This window comes from Bombus huntii, chromosome 7, assembly GCF_024542735.1.
Source record: "Bombus huntii isolate Logan2020A chromosome 7, iyBomHunt1.1, whole genome shotgun sequence".
Classification (NCBI taxonomy): domain Eukaryota; kingdom Metazoa; phylum Arthropoda; class Insecta; order Hymenoptera; family Apidae; genus Bombus; species Bombus huntii.
Window position 1 is genome coordinate 13,785,223 of NC_066244.1, and position 21,330 is coordinate 13,806,552.

General features: G+C 35.6%; 1 protein-coding gene across 4 annotated transcripts in view; it reads right to left on the reverse strand.

The window, feature by feature from the left end:
• The window catches only part of LOC126867664 (uncharacterized), a 44,924-nt gene that overhangs the window by 14,318 nt on the left and 9,276 nt on the right, over positions 1 to 21,330 (reverse strand). For 2 of the 4 annotated variants that reach the window (XM_050622452.1, XM_050622451.1), the window contains exons 2-15: positions 14,939 to 15,121; positions 11,595 to 11,735; positions 10,006 to 10,041; positions 8,745 to 8,927; positions 8,271 to 8,414; positions 7,711 to 7,893; positions 7,476 to 7,607; positions 6,628 to 6,942; positions 6,330 to 6,512; positions 5,790 to 5,921; positions 5,357 to 5,671; positions 4,610 to 4,939; positions 3,925 to 4,245; positions 3,268 to 3,450 (exon numbers count right to left, since the gene is read on the reverse strand). In XM_050622452.1, coding sequence (XP_050478409.1) covers positions 3,268 to 3,450; positions 3,925 to 4,245; positions 4,610 to 4,939; positions 5,357 to 5,671; positions 5,790 to 5,921; positions 6,330 to 6,512; positions 6,628 to 6,942; positions 7,476 to 7,607; positions 7,711 to 7,893; positions 8,271 to 8,414; positions 8,745 to 8,927; positions 10,006 to 10,041; positions 11,595 to 11,735; positions 14,939 to 15,121 — 2,781 coding nt within the window. Of the gene's footprint in view, positions 1 to 2,412; positions 2,464 to 3,267; positions 3,451 to 3,924; positions 4,246 to 4,609; positions 4,940 to 5,356; positions 5,672 to 5,789; positions 5,922 to 6,329; positions 6,513 to 6,627; positions 6,943 to 7,475; positions 7,608 to 7,710; positions 7,894 to 8,270; positions 8,415 to 8,744; positions 8,928 to 10,005; positions 10,042 to 11,594; positions 11,736 to 14,938; positions 15,122 to 21,330 lie in introns of all 4 variants that reach the window. The other 2 variants (XM_050622449.1, XM_050622450.1) reach the window with 2 other exon arrangements.

A 21,330-nucleotide genomic window follows, 5' to 3' on the forward strand; every position in this document is an offset into this window, starting at 1 on the left:
AAATGGCCATTGTGTTTGGTCACGTAGCTCCATCGACAAAAGGGATGTCACAAGGGTGGCATGCAAATGAGGGAAAGTCAAGACTTCTAGACGGTGGAGGGCAGAAAATAAGAGGGAGAGAGGATTCAGGCTGATATAGTTAAGGGAACGAAAGAATTAAAAAAAATATATAAAGAAATAGAAGAATTTTAATTTCCATGCAGGTACGCCCTACGGCCACTGGCTCGACCGTAAACGGCGAGCAGAAGGCCATGTCTTCAATTAAATAAATCTTTCATTTTAGATTATTTGTTACGGCCAACCCGAATCGCTCTAGATGGTAAATATATACATGTATCTCTACGTTCTGTTTTCTGCAGGGATATCATTGTATATGGTATATTATTTGCTTTTTTATTTTGTGATTCTTTATATCGCGCAGCGCAAAGCCCGTCACACTTTGATCTCTCACGTGAAATCCTCTTCGGCCTCCTCAGTTGTCGTCCTACCTTTACCTTTGTCCAAGATTTTCTTCAGAGCTTTGTCTAATTTCTTATTTTTCTCTTCATCTTCGTTATCATCATCTTCATCATCGTCGTTATCGTCATCGTCGTCGTCGTCGTCTTCGTCTTCGTCTTCATCGTCATCGTCGTCATCATCATCATCATCATCATCATCATCCTCATCATCGTCGTCATCATCGTCATCATCATCATCATTATCATCATCGTCATCATCATTATCATCACTATCATCATCATCATCATCATCATCATCATCATCATCATCATCATTATCATCATCACCTGCGTATTAACAGGGCCATCGATAATATTCTGCACGGCCGGAAATGAGCGTGTACCTACGTTTTTTGTGATCGATACGGCCTCTCGGTCCAAGGGATTGCATGCGTTTAACGACTTAAAATGAATCACGTTATTTACGTGTGTATTATAACAACGAACACGTACGAATTTGTTATCGATATCGTTTCCGACATGGATGATCGCGACATAACATACATTTAGTAGTAATATACTTCGTACGAACGAAGGCAACAATCTGCATGTTCGCGTGTATCATTGTGTGCATTCATGGAAGTTCCTTCGATTTTTCTTTTCTTTTCTTCTTACACTGTTTCGTCGCTAGCGATCTTTTTTTTTTAAATTAGAGGTTAATATCGCATCAATTATCGAAAGAAAATAAAATAAAAGATTGATTTTCTCTTGAAAGTGTCTTTACATTTACGTAGCCACGAAAGTGCAAAGCGAATGTTATTATTCAGCTTTCGAAATTTTCTTAGATATTTATCGATCGATTAACGACAAAACAGTTCAATGGAAACGCGGTGAAAGAAAGATCTTGCATCACAAAACGGTTAGATATCGCGTGTCCGTAAGTTTTTAAACAAAAAAAAGCTTGATCAATTCTCATTTCTTCTGAATACTATATATTATATATTATATATTATATTATATATTATAATACTGAATATTACATATTAATAGTAGCTATACGCTCTGTTCCCATGTTCTCATCGAAAAAGTTGCGCTCTCGCCGAGACAGATGTTTAAATGAGCGTATGTGTATAAATTGCTGTATGCTGGTTATGTGATAGAGGGAGTGGTAATGGAGAATAGTGACGAATAAAATAAGTAAATAAACGAGTCATAAAAACAGATACTTAAGATAATCATTAAGATAGAAAAAGAGATAGACAGTAAAAAGTGGAGGCAAGAGAAAAAGTGGAAATTCGCATTGTACGGGTGTGGCTTTTAAATGCATTGTGAACGGGTCAGTTGGTCAGAGCGATCTTGCGCGCGCGTTAGAAGCTATATCATGAATCGACATTTTCAATAAATCTTTTTCACCGAGCTTTGTGAGATCTTTCTTTTTTCGTTCTTGTTCTTCTCAAAACCGAGCAATCAATTTTTGTTTCATTGTCCATACACCGCCGATCCTCTTCCAATCTTTTAAGCCCTTATCGCTTAAAGAACAACTCATCAATTAAGTTTAATTAAACCTCAAATATCTCTATATAATAATTATTAGTTCGTATGTAACGACTAATAATTTTTAATTATAGTAACTAATAATTTATAACTAATAATTTAATTTTATCAGTAAATAACCTCTATTTTCCTTGATCGAAATAATATCGATCGGTTTAAAAGAAAAAAATCGAAAAAACCATACACTTTAAGCACTTCAAGCGTTATTATTACACGTAGAAAGAAACTGCAAACGTAAATTATCATAGTTGTTCTTTCTGAACACGCGGTTATGGGGATTGTGATTGTGGCAGAGTGATCGGGGTGATCACCACGGCGCGAGTATTGTACTCGTAGCCCGGTGGTATGGTCACGACCGAGATTAACGTCACAAAGAACAGTACACCAGTAATAATAATCATCATCCTAGAAATCTCCTTACTTTTCTGTTCGATTAGCCATTCCAGAACTCTCTCCTCGTTCTTAAGATTACCTACAAAAGGCACACACGCATATCAGGATCAGCTCAGTCACTTGGTGTACCGAGATTTCATTTGTTCGGTTGCAGGGGGTTAAAATAGTTTCGAAGGGGTCGCCAGGTTTTTGGTCGCGGGGTACCTTGTGGGATGGATAGTGTCAGTTGTTCTTCCTTTTACTTTTTTTTAATTTAACGTGATCTTTATCGAAAGTGTTTGTATCATTGCAAATATTACTTTGAAAATTGTTTGAGTACCAAAAAGAAATTCCTTATTATTTTCTCTATTTTTAATTTTATTTCCAAGTGATGATAACTAATATTCTAATTTAATTAATAATTAAGGATAACTATTTGAGGCAAAAGATGTACAAATTTTAGAAAATATCATTATACTATCTATCTTTTTCTGATATTCAAGCGTTTGGTAATTTGTTTCAAATGAAAACAATATTTACTGTGCGATGAATCAATTTCCTTAGAATTGATTTACCGGGTTTTCACGATCTAGTTTCTCAACCTTAGCCAAGAATAAAATCTGAAACTGACTTTTCATCATATGATATGATCCAATTAGAATTGATCGAAATTTTCTTGAGAGTTCAATGAAAGAACAACAATGCAGATCAAAGAGGAATGTCTACGAGGAATGTAAAGCAGAAATTTCGTCGTGTCTTTGTTTCAACGATATTAACAAACAAAAAGAAATATAAAAAATAACCACTAAAAAAAAAAGAAAGAAAAAACAAAGACGATCTAACTAAGGGAGTGCGGGTCTTGATCGCGATTGAACAAGCCAAGGATTAAGCAATCGAGACTTACCGTCGTACATGATGGGCACCCCAGTTTCGTAATAAACGAGCGCTGGGAACGAGAAGACGCCAATTTCGGCAGCTAATTTCGCGTCGTTCGACTTAACAAATTGTATACCGTGCTTGTCAGTGTCATCATCGATGGTCTCTAGTTCTGCGAGTATTTCCGGGCACATTTCGCATTTATCATCGTCTGTTTAAAAGAAATATCTTATTTTCTAAAAGATACTTTAACTTAGGAAATGTAACTTCTTAGATTACTGTTATCTACAATCTGTTAATTTTATCTAATTAAGCATCAACTAGTATTGTTGGGGGTCATAAGTAAGTATAACAATTTGAATTATAATTCTTAATTTTAGAATGTTATGAATTATAGTTTTATTTGGCCTTCTATATTTTATAATATATATAGCTATAAATGCTGTTATTAAGAAATACGAAAACTTATTCACGTTATTAATAAATTTAAATATAAAACATAGAAAACTAAATAAAACTAGTTGCGAATTATTTTAGTAAATAAAAAGTATGGGATGAAAATAAATAATCCTAATGAAAGTAAAGCGTTCTAACTTGACGATATCAGTCGAGATTTAAAAGATTTATAGAGAAAGATCTGTTGAAAATGTATAGAATATAAAAGTATTCATTATAACAGACTTACAAAAGAATACAGCGAGATGTTCAACGTCGTTGATCAGCACCTGTAGCGTCTTCCGATCGACGTTCTCGATCACATCCGGTGCCTGACTTCGAAGTTCCAATATCCACTCTAAAATCGCTTCTTCGTGCATCATATCACCTGAATAAACCTGACGGAATTTGTGTCTGTAGAACGCCAATGCTGGTAGACCAGGAAGATCGTATTCCTTTTCGATTCCCTCATCTGAGATCTTTACAAAGTCGATGTCCTTTTCTTCGCACTCGTCGTCGATATTCTCTAGCTCTTGGAGGATCTTCTGGCTCTTCTTGTCTCCTTCCTTATCTGGAATGGAAAACATTAGTGTAGACAAGATATTTTTTATTTTGGTCATTCAGAAGCTATATCGATCAACTCCATAAATTATAGAATAGAGAAAAATGATTTAAATATTTTTAAACATTTGTCTTGAATTATTTATTAAGTATTTCCGTGATTATTCGTGTCATCTGATTACGATCAATGAACATATAAAAATTAATTTCTAATCACAGTAATAATCACATGCCTAGATAATAAATTTAACATAAAAAGTGGTATCGTTCAATTTGAATTCCGAGAAATTATTTAATAATTTTTTGCTTTACCGATTGCTAAATATAATATTAAATATTATATTTATTAATTCTCAAAAAGTAATAATACTAACAAAAGAAAACAACGATATAATCGTTCTCCTCAAGAATATTCTCCAACATCTTGGCATTCACTTCTTCAATCTTCCCTGGGATTTCAAGAGTATCTTCATCGGTGATCCACGAAAGAACCTCGTCCTCATCCTCGATGTCGCCCTTATAGATCAAAGGCTCCTTGTTCCTGAAAAAAGCCAGTGTAGGGAAATTCTTGATTCCTTGTTTCTTCGCGAATCCTGTGTCTTCTGTAGTGACGAAGATGATTCCAGTTTCGTCCAGCTCGTCGTCGATATTCTCGAGCTCTTTGAGGATTTTCTCACACTCGTCACCATCCTCGCAATCTCCACCTAATAAATGAAAGAATTTTTATTATTAGACGTTGCACAGGTAGTTTAGGTACCAAAATACGATTTAAAAATAAAGATACATATATTGAAAATAATTCATAACGTGCAAATTTACCATTCTTTTTATTCACTTCACATTTTCTTTTATTCTATTTGTAATAAAATGAAAAGGAATTCTATACGATACTTGATAATTTTCGAAACAAAGATAAGATATTCGTGACAACTCGAGACAAACTCGAGAAAAGATACATTTCTACTTTTTCGTAACAAAGTTGAAGAAATATATTTAAGACCTATATTATGAAAATTATATATATTTAACCTAATTATATTCAACTTATACTTCAAAACTTTAAAATTTAAACTGTGTTTTCGTGACAAACATAAACTAACAAAGTGAAGGAGTATACTTACTAAAGAATGCGACGACGTATTCGTGTTCTTCGATCAAATCGACGAGTATTTCATCAGTGACTTCCTCGATGGTAGCAGTGTTCTTTTGTTCGATCAGCCATTCAAGAACTTCGTCCTCGTTCAATAAATCTCCTTCGTAGAGAGCCGGGATCTTGTTCTCGAAGTAGACCAGAGTCGGAAGGTGATCGATACCGTACTCCTTCGCCTCAGCATCGTTGTCCATACGAACGATCACGATTCCTTCCTTCTCCAACTCGTCGTCGATGTTCTCCAACTCGTTCAGGATACGCATGTCCTGCTTGTCGTCTTTATCGTCTACGGAAAGGAATCAATTCGTGTCTCGTTTTCGCTCGCGATCGACCAACAGCACCTACCTAACCGGTAACAGTGGAAGAATGTTAAAAGGAGGTAGAAAGACGAATCGATCGCTTACAAAACAGGACTGCCAAGTACGGCGAGGTCTCAATCAGCTTCTCCATCATCTCGTCGGTCACCTCCGGTATCTCCGAGTGCTTCTTTTGATGCAGTAGCCATCCGAGCAGCTGATCCTCGTTCATCAGATCGCCTGCAAAATTCAAATATCATTTATTGCAATTTTTTTTAGTCTTTATCTAATCTAGGGTATGAGAATGCCTATGATTGTGAATGAGAGTCCTTCAAGGAGCTTTCTATGTGTAATTTTTATTTCATCTGACATGTTATATATTATACAGTGCTTTTTTACGAGGGATATAATTTTTATTTGAAAGACGCGCGAGGTTTTTAAGTTTATTTTTATTCCTTTCTTTGAAACTTCACGAAATTTCTATCTCTCTTCTTATTCGCTTTTTCGAATCTCTCAAAGATGATAAGAAATTTTTTACTTAAATTTATACAAAGCTGCGAGAATCTTTACAAAGGACGCGATAACTTTTGTTTCAACTCATATAAAATTTGGGAAATTTTAGGAAACGTATAAAAATTGTCGAAGTACCTTCGTACACGTGTGGTATTCTTTTCTCAAAGAATACCAGTGTAGGCAGAGAGTCGATGCCATATTCCTTAGCTTCCTCCAGATCAGAAATTTTCACGAACGCTATATTGTGCTGATCACAGTCATCGTCGATGTTCTCCAATTCACCAAGGATTTTCTGGCTCTTCTTCTGATCCTTGTCATCTGTTAAAGGAATAATCCAATAAATTCAATGCATAAGATGATATTTCATATAAATATCTATTTTATATAATGCGCGTAAATAAATCTTCAAATAAAAAAGAAATTAATCACTGACAAAAGAGGACGGCTACGTGAGGCATCTTCTCGATGATCATATCGAGCACTTCATCTGTGATGTCTTCGATCTGATCGGTTTTTTGTTGATTCTCCAACCACTTTAGAACCTTTTCTTCATCCTCTAGATTTCCCTCGTACAACGTTGGTATTCCCTTTTCAAAGTACAGCAGGCTGGGAATTTTTTCGATACCATATTCCTTTGCTTCCTCTAGGTTGTCGATCTTCACGAAGATCACCCCGATCTGATCACACTCGTCGTCGATGTTCTCCAGTTCATTGAGAATCTTTTGCGATTTCCGGTCGTTGTTGTCGTCTAAGGATAATTTGCAATTTGTAAAACGTTGTTATTCGATTTATTATACAGAAAATTAATTTTATAAATTAGTTAATCTTAAACAAAATTGATTTCCAAACAAAAGGTACGCAAGAGTATTATTAAGTTCTGTTATCAAATAATTAATTTTTAATCAATTAAAAATGTATTCTAGATGTTTAAATCATTTTGTACAATTTAACTCTGCTATAGCCCTAGAATTTTTGTTTTCTCAATTTCACTTTTGCTTTAACAAATGAAACTTATGATTTCAACCGAGTCCGTAATAACTTCCTATAGTGGTTCATGCAATCGTCCATAATTAATTAAAAAGAAAGACCTGCAATGCTTTGAGTAGCACTTTAATGTAATATATCTAAACTGTAGAAAAGTTGAAAATTTGAAGAAATCTCGTAATCTATTTCATATTATTCCCAAACGTAAATGACAGAAAAATACAATTGGACAAGAAAATTAATTTGAGACATGTAGCAGAGTTAATCAGTGGATTCTGTGCGAATGAAAAATCTTACAGAACAGCACGGCAAGGGTTTTTCCATCCTTGATCAGACGATCCAACATTTCGTCGGTGACATCCTCGATCTCGTCCTTCTCCAATTGCGACAGCAACCACTCCAGAATTTCATCTTCATTCTCGACATCCCCTACGATCATCCAATTTCATTTCATTTAATTTCTAATTATATATCCAGTTCTCTTTTCTTTCGTCCTCGTCGGTTTGCCCAATTGCTCCACCCACCTACCCACCATCGTAAAGATTCGGGATTTGCTTTTCGAAATACACGATCGCTGGGAGAGAATCGATGCCAAAATCTTTCGCAGCCTTGTCATCGTCAATTTTCACGAACTGGATCCCGTGCTTATCGCAGTCGTCGTCGATCTTCTCCAGCTCGTTCAGCACCTGCATCGAATCTTCGTCACCGTGGTCGTCTAAAAGTTTTACAGGATAACAGATAGTATCGGTGTAATAAAAAGAAATGATTACTGGATAGCAGATCTTTATGCATTTGTGAGAAATTCAAAGATACAACGCATACAATAATACACAGAATGCACATATGAACATACGTGTAAGATTGTACAAATGTATAAAAGGCGTAAGCATGTAAAAATATATAAAATATCTATTATTAAAAGTACATATGCGTCTGTAATATTTAATAGGTGAAATAAATCTTTGCTGAAATTTAATTTTTTTAATTGCGTTTACAATAATATGAATTTGCATAAATAGTTGTAGTTTAGAACTGATATTACTGTAGATTATTATAGCATGGAGTATAAATGACGAATAAAAAGTTACATACAGAATAAAACGACTAGGTTATCGATATTTCCGATCAAGGTTTGCAGAGTCTTCGCAGTTACATCCTCGATTACGTCCTCTTCGTCTCCTGTGCTTTTGTTCGCCACCAGCCACTCCAACACGTCTTCCTCTTTGCTAAGTTCGTCTGTACAAATTTTTGATTAATATCATGGCAAGTAAATTATCGAGATTTATTTTTTTCAGTTACATGATAACATCGACCGTCCTAATATTAGTAAAGTTATATTAATATATTCACTGTATTATACAAGAAAATGTAATTAAAAAGTATCTTCCAACTTAAATCTAACTTGGTCTAGAGATTCAGATACGCAAATTATTTTGATAATTTCAGTATCGTGTTGTTCAAGGTAAGAAAATTATTAAAATACGTTTTTTCAATTGTTTAGAAATTCAAACGTTTCACAAATATTTTTAATTTACTTTTGCTTCTTTTAAAATCGTCAATGCTTACGCTCGTAAATTATAGGAATCTGGTGCCTGTAGTAGACCAGAACCGGAAGAGGACCTAAATTATACTCGTCGGCGAGCTGTTCGTCCGCGATCTTCACGAAACCGATCCCCAACTGATCGGCCTCGTCGTCGATATTCTCCAGCTCTTGAAGGGCCTTGAGACACTTTTTGCAGTCAGGCTTGTCTGTCCCATTTGAAATAAAGGACAATGTTATTCAGGTTTCGTGGTTCTTTCGGCTATTACATATGGAAGATAAAGTCGGGTAGTTTCTGGGTCAAATCGGGTTAAATCAGGTTTCCTCTTACATTTCCTTCTTTCGAATTTAATAGAAACTTGAAAAAAGTCAAACGATAATTTATAGGAATATTTTGTAATTCTTAAGAATAAAAATTATTCTATGTCAAGTACTTTTTCATAACGCAAGGATTTTGTGGGGGAATTAGTATACAAGATTTCTCTTAGTCATCATACGCATTCCTTCTATTCTAAAGGGGCAGGAGGGATGCAAAATGATACACATCCTAACATCCAAATCGTGACCATCTTTAAGTGCACAAATTAGTAAACTGAACATATATTTCATTTGATTTTTAATCTAGGAAGTATAGCTTTTCCAATTTAAGAAATATATCTACATTCTTCACCACGTTATCGTCTTTACTCGTGCTTCTTTGTCACCATTTTCCCTCTAGGCTTTCAATTCTTCTTATTAAAGTGAATAGATAGACGAATAACCGCTGAAAGTAATGCAGTCGTTCTTCGGTGTTACTTGAAAGTTGGTTAAGCATGTTTATCGGAGGAATGAAAACGTATATGGGAACATATAGTCAAGCGTTAGTGACGAACCAATACGTTTAAGAAGAATACAAAGTGTTTACTTCATGATACAGAATACGCTTTATTATTATATTTATTACATACAAATTTTGACCCTTAAGAGCCAAGGAAAAAGAATTTCGTTGTTGTTACACTTACCTACAGTGAAAAGAATAATCTCAGATAAATAGAGCACAATATTCTGTATTATACTGTATTAAATCATTATACCATCATCCATCGATGAAAAGTATTGATATTTATACAAATGTTTGAAACTTCATTTCAAAAGAATTGACGTTAAATCGTCAATCATTAAGAATCAAAGAAGATATTTCTTTTCTTCTCAAACGTTTTAATTGATTCATCACGGTGTGTGTACAAGCATTCGAAAAGAAAGCTGAGCGACATTCATAGCAGTGATTTCATTGAAATGTGTACTTACTAGAACCGGCGCCAGCACATCGTTGCGTATCCGGACCTATCGATATCAACACACACAAGAACGTTTCACATATATGTATTATTTACAAGTATGTTGTAAGTGATCGGATCGCAAAGTGGAACGAATTGCCGGAAACCCTCATCGAAGCATAAAAGTACAAAGTTAGTTTTCTTTTGCGACCCATCTACGCTTCTTGCATTTGAAATTCAATTAATTCATCCATCTTTGCGATGCGTTAATTATACCACAACGGACAAAGTTTTACAGACGAATAGGAAAAAGACGAATACTGACAAAGGATCGATGGTAGTCGGTAGTATAAAAGGAGAACTTTCGCTGCGCTCTTTCCAACGAAGAAAAATTTTGTTCACGATATACAGGTATTCATAATGCTTCTTTGAACGAATAAAAGATCGTAATTGTACATTTTTTCAATGTTTCGAGGGACAAAGAGATTGTTATTCGACACGTAAGATATTTTTCTTCGCAATGCAATAAAAGTGGAACGTTCACACAATGCTCTCTCGAAGGAAAATTTTAATGGCGATGTTCTGCAGAATTTTGAGAAAACAAAACGATTACTCGGTACGTGGAAATTTTTCGATGAAATAAACAGAGAACAGCTACGAAGTTCTTCTGGACAAATAACAATTTTGATCGCTCGTTTCCACAATGTTTCGAGGGAACGGAATGATTATGCGATACGTGAAATATTTTTCTTTGTTAAAAAAAAAAAAAGAAAAAACAAAAGAAGAACATTCATAGCGCTCTTATGGGCGAAAAAACATTTTTATCGCGCATTTGTACAACGTTCCAAGAAAACGTAAAAATATTTATATAGAGAGGAATTTGTATAGTTTTTTTACAACACTTCGAAGAAAGATTTGTTATACGATATGTAAAAAATTTTTCTTCGTATTAAAAGCTAAAGAGAGCGTTAAGGCGGGAAAGGAAATGTACGGTGGTCCGTAACATCGTGATGAGGTAAAAAACGTATCTACAAAGTAACGCTGTAATGATATTTCGATATCACGAAACGGTGTCATTGCATTGAAAAAAAAATCTCGCTCCTCGTTAATATCAGTGAAAATAAAACCAAAGAAATCGGCTTGAGACGAGACATGTTAATGCGACCGAGCTTCTCAGCTGCTTGGACACTGATGAAAGCTCTGTTAATCGTAATCATACACTGACAGAGCGTCTGCACAGACGTATTAGTCAGACAATAAAATAATAATAAGAAAAAATATTGCATATTATGTACACGAGTTGTTTATATCGATATACACATATTTACATATATATTTGAGCACGTAATTCGATAATGAATTATTTACATGGCTGAAATCAAAATATTTCCGGTGGTATTTTTATTATTTTTGTACAGAAGAGTGTGTTTATGCAGACTGAAAAAATATATTTGATTCGTTTTACCTTCGAGATGATTTTATGATTCCTCTACATTCTTCCTGATGAAAGGGAAATATATGTAAACTTGCTTTCAAGGGAGACAGAAAGAGAGAGAGAGAGAGAGAGATGATTTTTTTGACAGAAGAACATGTTGGAGTTACGAGGGAAAGAGAACTCACAGAATAGGACTGCCACGAAGTCCGTTTCCTCGACGATCTTCTCTAAAATCATTGCGTTCACTTCCTCGATACGATCGGGTAGATCCATCGCTTCTAGGCTCGTTAAGAAATCTAACACATTTTCTTCGTCCATCAAGTCACCTGAAAAAGCGAAACGAATGACGAATGAAATTTGTGTAAACTTATAATGTAGAAAATTTATTTTGTATTCTCTGCAATCGTCAATGATCTACATAGAATGTATACTTTTAAGAGAGAAAATTTATTTTTGATTCCATTCATTTTTAGTCGTCAGTACTCTTCACTTACTAAGATCTCTAACATAGAAAAATTATTTCTTTTATCGTTTCCAAATTGCTTTTTTTTGGTCAAAGATTCAAATAGCAGAATGAAATCTCTAATACAGAAAAATTCTCTTTTATCACTTTCAATTATTAAAATTCTAAATGGAGGAGTCTCTGGTGCAAAAAGTTCATCTCTGTAGAGGTTTCGCATCCTTAGAGACTCTAAATAAAAAGCTCTTACAATTATATCTAGAAAATTACTTTTCCATCTCGGATAGTTTCGAATCGTAAATAGAATTCTACGCGATAATATTTCAAAAGGACAGGTTTAAATAACATGATTGATTTATTGCAAAATCAGTTCCACAGCTATACATTTCATTCGCAAAACAAAAGAGTTACTTAAGACGTTCGTTGCATAAATCAATTGACACTGTACCAATTCTACGCGGCTTCTACGCGTAGAATAAATCGGTTCATAACATGTATCTTCGATCGTGACTTCCTGTCGCTTTTATTTACCATCTGGTAACGTCGAAAATAGTATCTGTTGCACTAGCCACAATGGAAATAGATGCAACTTGTCGTTACATCATCGAAGGTAAAATCAAGCCGAAACGGTTCCGGGTGAAAACTAATTCTATCGAGGTCCTCTTTTTTCCCCAATCTTGTTTTATTTCGAAGAGGACGGCCGAGTTATATCTCGCGCATTTACTTAATAAATCTACAAGGTTGCGTTGCCAAATGCGGGTTTTGTTGATCACAATGTAGCACGATTGATGATCGCACCTGTCCTTTGGTCTGCTTTCGCGTTTCTTGTCCAACCGCGTTCAATTTCCGAGCTTCTTCCTCCGATTTCATTAATGTGACCCGCTTAATTCTCGCTTCTGACGAATATCGTTCTTCGTCGAATAATTTAGTTTCGGTCTTTTTCATCGATCGGATGTTTCGTGTAGTCGCAGAATATTGAGTTTCAAGCAGATAGTTGCTCGATTTTTAAGTTCTCTCCTGACCTCGGATGGATATCGTCTTTTCTAGACTTATTCGTATTATTTCTGGTCGATGGAAATTTTGTTACTTTCTTACATTTGTGTTTGTAGTGATTCGTAAGAATGTATGATGATGCGTGTGAAAAATGTGTTGGCTAATCAAACGTATTATACAAATGTATCAACGAGTATCGATGCTGTTATAGAATAAAGAATATCGCCCAGTAAAGAACATAATATTATTCCATAGAAGAAAAAATTACATAAAATAAAGTATATTATACTGCACAGAATGAAATGTTTTAAACTTGAACGCGTCATTTTCGTAATAAACTCGATGCAAGTAATTATAGAAAGTTACAGTTCGGCCTATCTACTATAACACAGTAGAACAACAGCTATTTATTTCCATCCTAAATGTACCGAGTGTTTGAAGACTTATAGATTACAGCGTACATATGCAATTATAACAACAACTCATTGAATGTATAATATATGCATTACACAATGTATAACTCATAACACACGACATTACAAGAAATATACAAAAGTCTTAGAAAATTTTACTGAAAGTTTCTAATAAAAATCATCAACATCATCCCCGCTAACTAAACTCCTTAATGACCATAACAATTATCATAAGACCCCACAAGCCCTGTCTCCTTGAAAAATCAATTTTACATCAAAGATATAACGTTCGTATCATCCCCTAATAATATTTTCAGAGTCATCCTGTGCGACAAAATTTCCTGATACAATTATGATCGTGTCGTTGGAACTGATTTCTCGGTTCTATTCGATCCGAATCCTCAGCAATGTCTCCAGAAGAGAATCATATCCTGCGACAAATTTCGACGCAACTGACCAATTTGTAATGACGTTCGAACCGATTTCGAGATAGCGAGCGGCTCAATGAAACCGCGAGTCACAGTACGCTCCGACGTTGTAATCGGGTTGGTTACGTAACACGCGCATTCCTTGATGTATCCTATTAATTTCTCTTAGCCGGCTGTTCTCGTGTCACCGGCCAACCGGAATCGCGTTCCCAGCCGGCGATCTCCGCAGACCGACATCAGCGGTTTTCGCATCGTGTTGGGGTGGTTATGTCGAACAAAAGTCGAGCACACGGCCGTCGCTGTTCTACAAAGGCTAACCTCACCAAATACCAACGCGTGGGATTAGTGCCAGATCACGAAGGTGGTCTGACCAGTGCAACGTTTCACTACTCGACTTCGCGAAAATCTGATTCATTGCGAACTTAATGCAACTGCGATCGTTATTTCTTGGTTCCTATTTCTAGTTTATTGTTACAGAATTCTGATATTATTGCAGAGGTGTGATTGTGAAAATGTGGAAATATAGTTTGCATAGAATTGTATGTATATAGCATTATATATGGTATTTTAGTATTATAAATATTGCACTGAAGAGATTATTATAGTATTTAGTATACTTTAATATTATAGCATGAGGAATAGTTGTCTAGAACTGGTAGAAATTTAGATTAAAAGAGCAAGAGGATAAATATAATGGAACGAGCTCTTTCTGCTTTTCTTTATATTTTTGTAGTACTTTTCATATGAATTCTTTTGGAAGTAGCATTATATTAGTGATTCTTTGTATTTATTGGGATATTATTATAATAACAATAAAGAATTATGGGTTAGAATTAGTAGAAATCTAAATTTAAAGCGAAGAAAGAGCAGGCAGTAAAATAGGACGTTGACGTCTGACTATAGCGGGTTTGTTCTACTGGAACCAGACAGAATGTTTAAATCGCGAAAATTCGAGAACCCCGACGATTGTTCTGCGGATTCTGGGTCAAGTACTATACTGCGGCGAGTCTCGAACCTTGTTTCTCATACCTGGCAAGGTTACCGAGATCGCGGCCGGATTCCAATAAAAGTTTGGCGAACTTTCAGCCATTAGGAATCATTACTATCCGCTTTTGTTCGTCGTACGCGTGAACATCTTGTAAAAGGAGCTTCCGTTTTTTATTTTCTTTCAGTTTTTCTTAAATAATTTAATATTTTATGTGGAAAACGTATAAATTGTTGATTAAATATCTAACCTTCATAGATGATCGGTTCTCTCTCGCGGAAATATGTGAGGGCGGGGAAGTTTTTGATGCCATACTGCTTGGCCAGTCGTTTATCGTTGATCTTGACGAAGTCTACTCCGAAGTGGTCGGTGTCGTCGTCAATCTTCTCCAGCTCGGCCAGCACCTTGTCGCATGTTAAGCAACTTCTCGCATCTGAAAGACAATTGTATCTACTTATTCTTAATTCGACTGGTATTTCGAAGGCTTCGCTCCAAGATCCTTCGTTTATCGTAAAACTTAATATTTATTTTCACACGAAGAATCTTTTTTCCGGGAGATAAACAATTAAGATATGGGTCGTTGAATGGAAAGTTGGGACATTAGACTTGCAATTTGAAGATGGCTCGAAGGTTCAATATTTACTTTGAACAATGTACTTTTTATCATATACATATATTTATTTAAAAACGCCTGTATCGTATCTTCCTATAAATGAAGGGTCATCGAAACCTTTATTAGAAAGTTCAGAGGTCACCCGAATGGTTAAATTTCCAATTTGCAAAGATTGAATATTTATGATCTTCTTTCATAGTATAATAAGATACATTTAAACATTTCAAATAGCATTGAAGTCGTCCGATTCACCACCTGCAAAGAAATTAGCCTGGTAAAACGTGTACCATTTTACTCTCCTCGAAGCAACATCGACAGTCGAAATAATTTCACCAAAAAATCGTCTCGACAATGTTCGAATGGCGTCAGAAGTGAGTTGGTAGGAGGCAGGTGTTCGGGAGGTTAACGATCATTTCCCTGTGGACAGTACGAATCCTTGGATAGTGGCCTTGTATTACAGAAGAAGGAAAATTAATCCTTCGCGCACGAGTTTTATGCTTATCGCCGTGCATTGGCTTGCCAGTTCCAAGCGTTCTTGGCCGGCTCTGATTCGTTCTGCTCGTCGTCGCAGCGACCAACTTACGCGAGTGTTGGGTTACAATCATTGGATATGGACACCAAGGTATCCCATCGCATGATTTCTCCATCCATTCTCACCGATCTTGACGCTTAAGGAGATCAAGATCTCGATTTAAACTCGTCCAGACAAAAAGGATCGCGAAAAAGGAAGGGAACATGAAAGAAGGAAGCGAACGAACAGGTGGACGTCGCCATTTTTGGCGATCACGTCCTCAGAATAGAGCCACAAAGGCTGTGAGAGGTGGATTCGACTCTCTTCTTCATTCTTTCTCTTTCTTTGCTCTGACTGCTTCTTCTCACGCAGCTTGAATACGCTACTGCGTTCCCGTGTTCGATTCTATTTTTGCGGTGGCTAGCAGGGCTTATCTAAAGCAACGGAAGAAACAAAGTTACCTTTGTCTTTCTCGGTCGATTCACCCTCGTTTGTCTGCTTCTATTTATTTTCGTTTGTTTTATTTACTTTTGTCCTTTTATGTTTCCTTCTCGTTGGGACGTTAGACCCATGTCGTTGAGATGAGCAGATTTAAAGGCTGCTTGCAGACACCTCCGCGTGCAAGACTGGCAGAATGCAGTCTGAGAGAGAGATAGATAGATAGATAGATAGATAGATAGATAGATAGAGAGAGAGAGAGAGAGAGAGAGAAAGAGCAGCCGAGACGTTGAAGTACATGTGCCAATTAAATTGGACCTATTCCATTCGCTTTGCTTGTGCATTGGTGGAAAGTTGGGAGAAATTGTGCGGTAATAGTTACGACGATGGTTACATTAGAGAATTTCTTGCTGGTTAGTCAGCGTATTAAATTTGTTGAAATAAACGTTGAATAGAAATAAATTGAATTGCTTAGAACTTTTACATGCAATCTGAAACTTTTAAAGATTAACTCGTCGTATTAAACTCTTACGTGATTTTTGTATTAATTAAATAATCGTGAATGCGAAAGAAGAGGTCAATAATGGTTATAGTGAATTAAGTTTTGCCTTTGGATAAATCGTTTGTTTGGATTATAATGCAGAGTTACGATAATCCTCTCAGATTCATCGAATACGAAAGCTATCTCGAACTGATTTTCCCGGTGAAACAGAGACTTGCAAACAAATATAAATAGAGCGACACAAAACAATTCTATTTTTATTTCCTATCGTGTCCACCCACTTGTTCCACTCCTAAATGGATCGTCGAATCGAGAACGAAAAATAAGCGATATGCTAGAATTCGATTTCACGCTCACCGTATCGATGATCGCGGTTCGCTCATCATGAATCATAGATACTACTGCCCTGGAAATTCTAGCACATTATCCTCTATCTAATTTCTTCTACGACAAAGAGAAACAATCATAGATTAATATTTAATTATTTCAATTATTTATTGAACACAATTATTTGCTGTAATTGGAAAGACGTGATATCGTAAAGATTTTATAATTGGGCACGCTTCTAGATTTTCTACAACAACACTCGTATAAAATTCCATATACCAGATATTATCTAATCTCTTTTTTATCGCATTATTCAGCACTTTTGGAAATTTTTTGTTTAATTCTCAGTTGTCTATTCTCTTCCCAATTCTAATTCTTCGTAATTCTTCAACTTCCAATCCTCCGTGGGTTCTCGAAATTCTAAATTATCGGATTTCTATAATGTAAGTTTTGATTATTTCCGCAAATGCAATTTCTGTTCAGCCTAATTTTCTAGTAATTCTTTGCCACTTTCTGACTCTCAATTTTCTACCATACTTTTGTCGCCTCCATACGACACTCATCCTGTTTTTTGCTTCAGATTTCCTTCTCACGTTTCACCTATCAATTTTCTTCCCATTTACACCCCAAGGCGAGAAGTGCTCGCGAAAAGACGTCCACAGACGAAATGTAAAGTAAAACGTCGCGATGGACGGCGAGGCCGCTCGTTCTTGTATTTTTAGTGGCTCGTAAACTAGGCACTGGCCGCCGTTCGATCTAGTCGTCTCTGTTTCTCGTTGTAGCAGGGGTTATCTTTTCTTGCGTGCGAAGAAGCGCGCGCGCGCGCGCTCGCTTAAGTGTCTCCGCGATTTCGCCACCTTGAAACGTCGAAGAACGTGGCACGTGGACCAGACGCGATTATATCGGAGAAATTTCCATTCGAATAAAGATCGAGTGTTGTAATGCTGATATGTACAAGTATTTTCAGGGCACACATACGTGGTTTTGATCGAGTACGAAAGTACGTGGACACTTGTTATAGAAAAATTATATATATATATATATCGTATGTGTTGTATATATACAATAATTTGAAATTTGCACCGTAACGAATAGGCTGTGGATTTTTATACATTTGTGAAAAATCTGATGGCGCAAGAATGCTCAGAATATAAAACAATATGTGAAACATCGAAAGTATAGTACTGGTTGTAATTTTTAGCGAGTAAAACGATTCTCTACTTCGGCTCAATTTTTAAAAATATATTCATAAAAATATGATTTTGCATAAATATCTCTCTGTCTAGTAATGAAATACGACCGTCTTGATAATATTGGAAACGTTTGAAACCGTATATAGAAGCTACAAGATATTTATTGACTACATATAGTTAACAAAAAATTAATATACAGTTTGAATGGTTCGTTAAACATTGTGGTTTACCAATACAATGAATAATTGACTGTTTTAATTATTTTTCTGATCTCTGTGATATATATGTACTACTCTGTGATTATATTTGTACTAAATATCTCGTAGCCTCTATGTATGTTTTTACATTTGTTTCAACCTTTGTCGCTATAATCGTGATAATCGGACTTTATCATGCTAGGATTCCGCAATGTTTTGTATAAAATGTATAACATGTATATTCATAAAAGATTACTACGGGTGTTTGAATTTTTTAGCGAGTAACTGTATGTAGATCGACGTGCTTCGGCCAGATGTGTTGTTCTCAACGATTAGGCGAGATTGATTACGATGAACAACCGCTGCGATTCGTACGAGTGCCTCTAAACCAGCTTTTAAACTGGAGATTAGGTTAATTTTAAGTTAACGTGTGTTTTGTACTGTTTCAAAGCAGGTTTTCATGGCTTTTATTTCTGGAGTTTAGTAGATACTTTATGAAACGCGATGGTGATCCTTTTAGTTTTGTGGTAGATGGTGGGAAAAGTTAAGGATCAACATGTTAGATGAATCGTTAAAAATTACGAGATGAAATTACAGAAATTACAGAAAATTCCAAATTGACGAATGATGTTAAATGAATTAAAATTAAAAAAATGGGTAAGAAATAAATAGAAAATTCAGAGTGGAGAAAAATGGAACTTTGGAAAATAATAGAAGATGAAATTATAGAAGTCTGATAACTCGAAATTGTAAAATTATAGAATATTGAAATTTAAGAGATAATAAATAACTAAAAGCCTTTGGGAAATTTTCAAAAACGAGCAACGTGATTTACAGAAGAATGAAATAATTTTCAATGTAATGTAGAAATGAATTGGAAGTATCTATATGATACTTTATTGTATAAAATTATAAATTACATACATAACCATTTTTTAAAAGAAGAAATATGTAAAAATACTAAAGGGAACAGTTGATACGGAGAAACGTATATAGAAAATTTAACGATCCTTTCGATAATGATCTTTAGTCGAGCAAAGGGGAAAGAAACGTACAGTCGATGGTTTTATTTATACCGGAAGAAGCATTCGAAGCATATCTTCAGGGTCCCAGTCCGGTTCTAAAGATAGCTACTCAATCGGCCGTATTTCTTGTCTCGCGTAGACGCGTGGGTCGCGATTGTGTTGGTATTGGTGAGCTTTTGATGAACCAACGATTTGGGACATCGCGTGGGTGCTTCGAGTTTGCGCCGCAGAACAGTTAAACCCATGCGTGATCCTCGAGTATCCACCATTGGGGCTGTTCCAGCACGTGCTGCGATTATTTTCCTTCGATACCGCGGTTCACGCGTGTGAAATCATTCGTTTAATTTTTTTTTCTCGCTGAGATAAAATCGAGAATGGATCGAGATTCTAATTGGGGAACTGTCTTCGTTGTATTTGAATTGGAGCAAGGTCGAGTTGTGAATGTTTTGAAAGAGTTAGGCTAAATGCCTCTATAGTTGATATTTTATCTATTTTACTTAGTGAACAAATAATCTACGAAGAAGCATAAGTGCGCATAAAAAAATTTTATTATTAAATTAAGGGACTTTGATTTATATAGAAACAGATCTTGTTGTGAACTCTGAAGTAGAATAAGACGAGAATTTTAAAATACTCTATCATTTTTACATTCTTTGTGAAATTTTACGAAGTCAGGGCTTTAATATATATATATATATATCAGGAGAAAGAAAACAGAAATTTATTTGTAACTAGTATTTAAAAACTAAATTCTATAAATGAAAGTGTGCTCTTAATACCTTTCTGGATTTTTTAATTGTTGTACGATTTTAGTGGAACTGCAAATAAAAAAAGATTGTAAAAAACTGGAGTATGAATCAATGGAAAATTTCGTGGTCAAGTTCTATAATAACCAGGTGCAGTGACCTGTACAAGCAATATGGTCCCTAACCAGCGCAAAGGAACAATGTTACCCGACAATTCTTTTTACGGCTGTCTCGCCATATTTTATAGTCGAGTTTGGCACATTTCTGTCTGTTTTTTTTACCAATTTCTGTCTGTTTTCCTTCGTAGCATGTGGTTTCGAATGAATCTTTTGCATGTCTGCGATCGTTTTATTACCGACTTGTACTCCTAGACATTAAATAATCTCGGAGAATCATAAACGAGCCGGATAAACATGGAATTACCTGTTACAAAGCAACATTTTCATCAAGACCATAAATTTCATAGTTCTCTATATAGCGAAATATTTCCTCTTCCTTTTCATTTCGAAGCCTCCAAGCGTGTCTTGAAGTATCCAGGTTACGTTTTCCTTTCTATCCTTCCTTTAATTTAAGAATCCCTTAAATTACACGTTTCTTTTCATTTTTCCATCCGTTTAAGTATCCCTTAAGATATTCGATTATGGTGTACATCTTTTCCAATTCTACTTTTACCACGCCGAACCTCTCACAGATCGGGACGATGATTCGAGATGAATAGTTTTGGACAAAATGATTGAGTGGAATTATTTTTAAATGAGGTTTCAAGGCAACAACGCGGAGGAGAACGCGGTCGTTCTTCGGGAGTAGACTATAAAGCTATTACAGGGAAAACGTAACTGTGCGGTAAGTCTATGATTAAAGTAGCGACGACATGCTCAAGCAAACATACCACCGACTATCTATACTCCTGAATAAACAACCTATAGTATCGCAAGTATATATATATATATATCCAAGCAACGCGAATAGTTGGCAAAGGATCAGTGGTGCTTATCATTGAATTAGCAATTTTCTCATTCTCACTTTTTCCTGGCAGCGCGATAATTAAATTAACCCGCAGAACAGGTGGCCAACTATTCGATACCTTCGG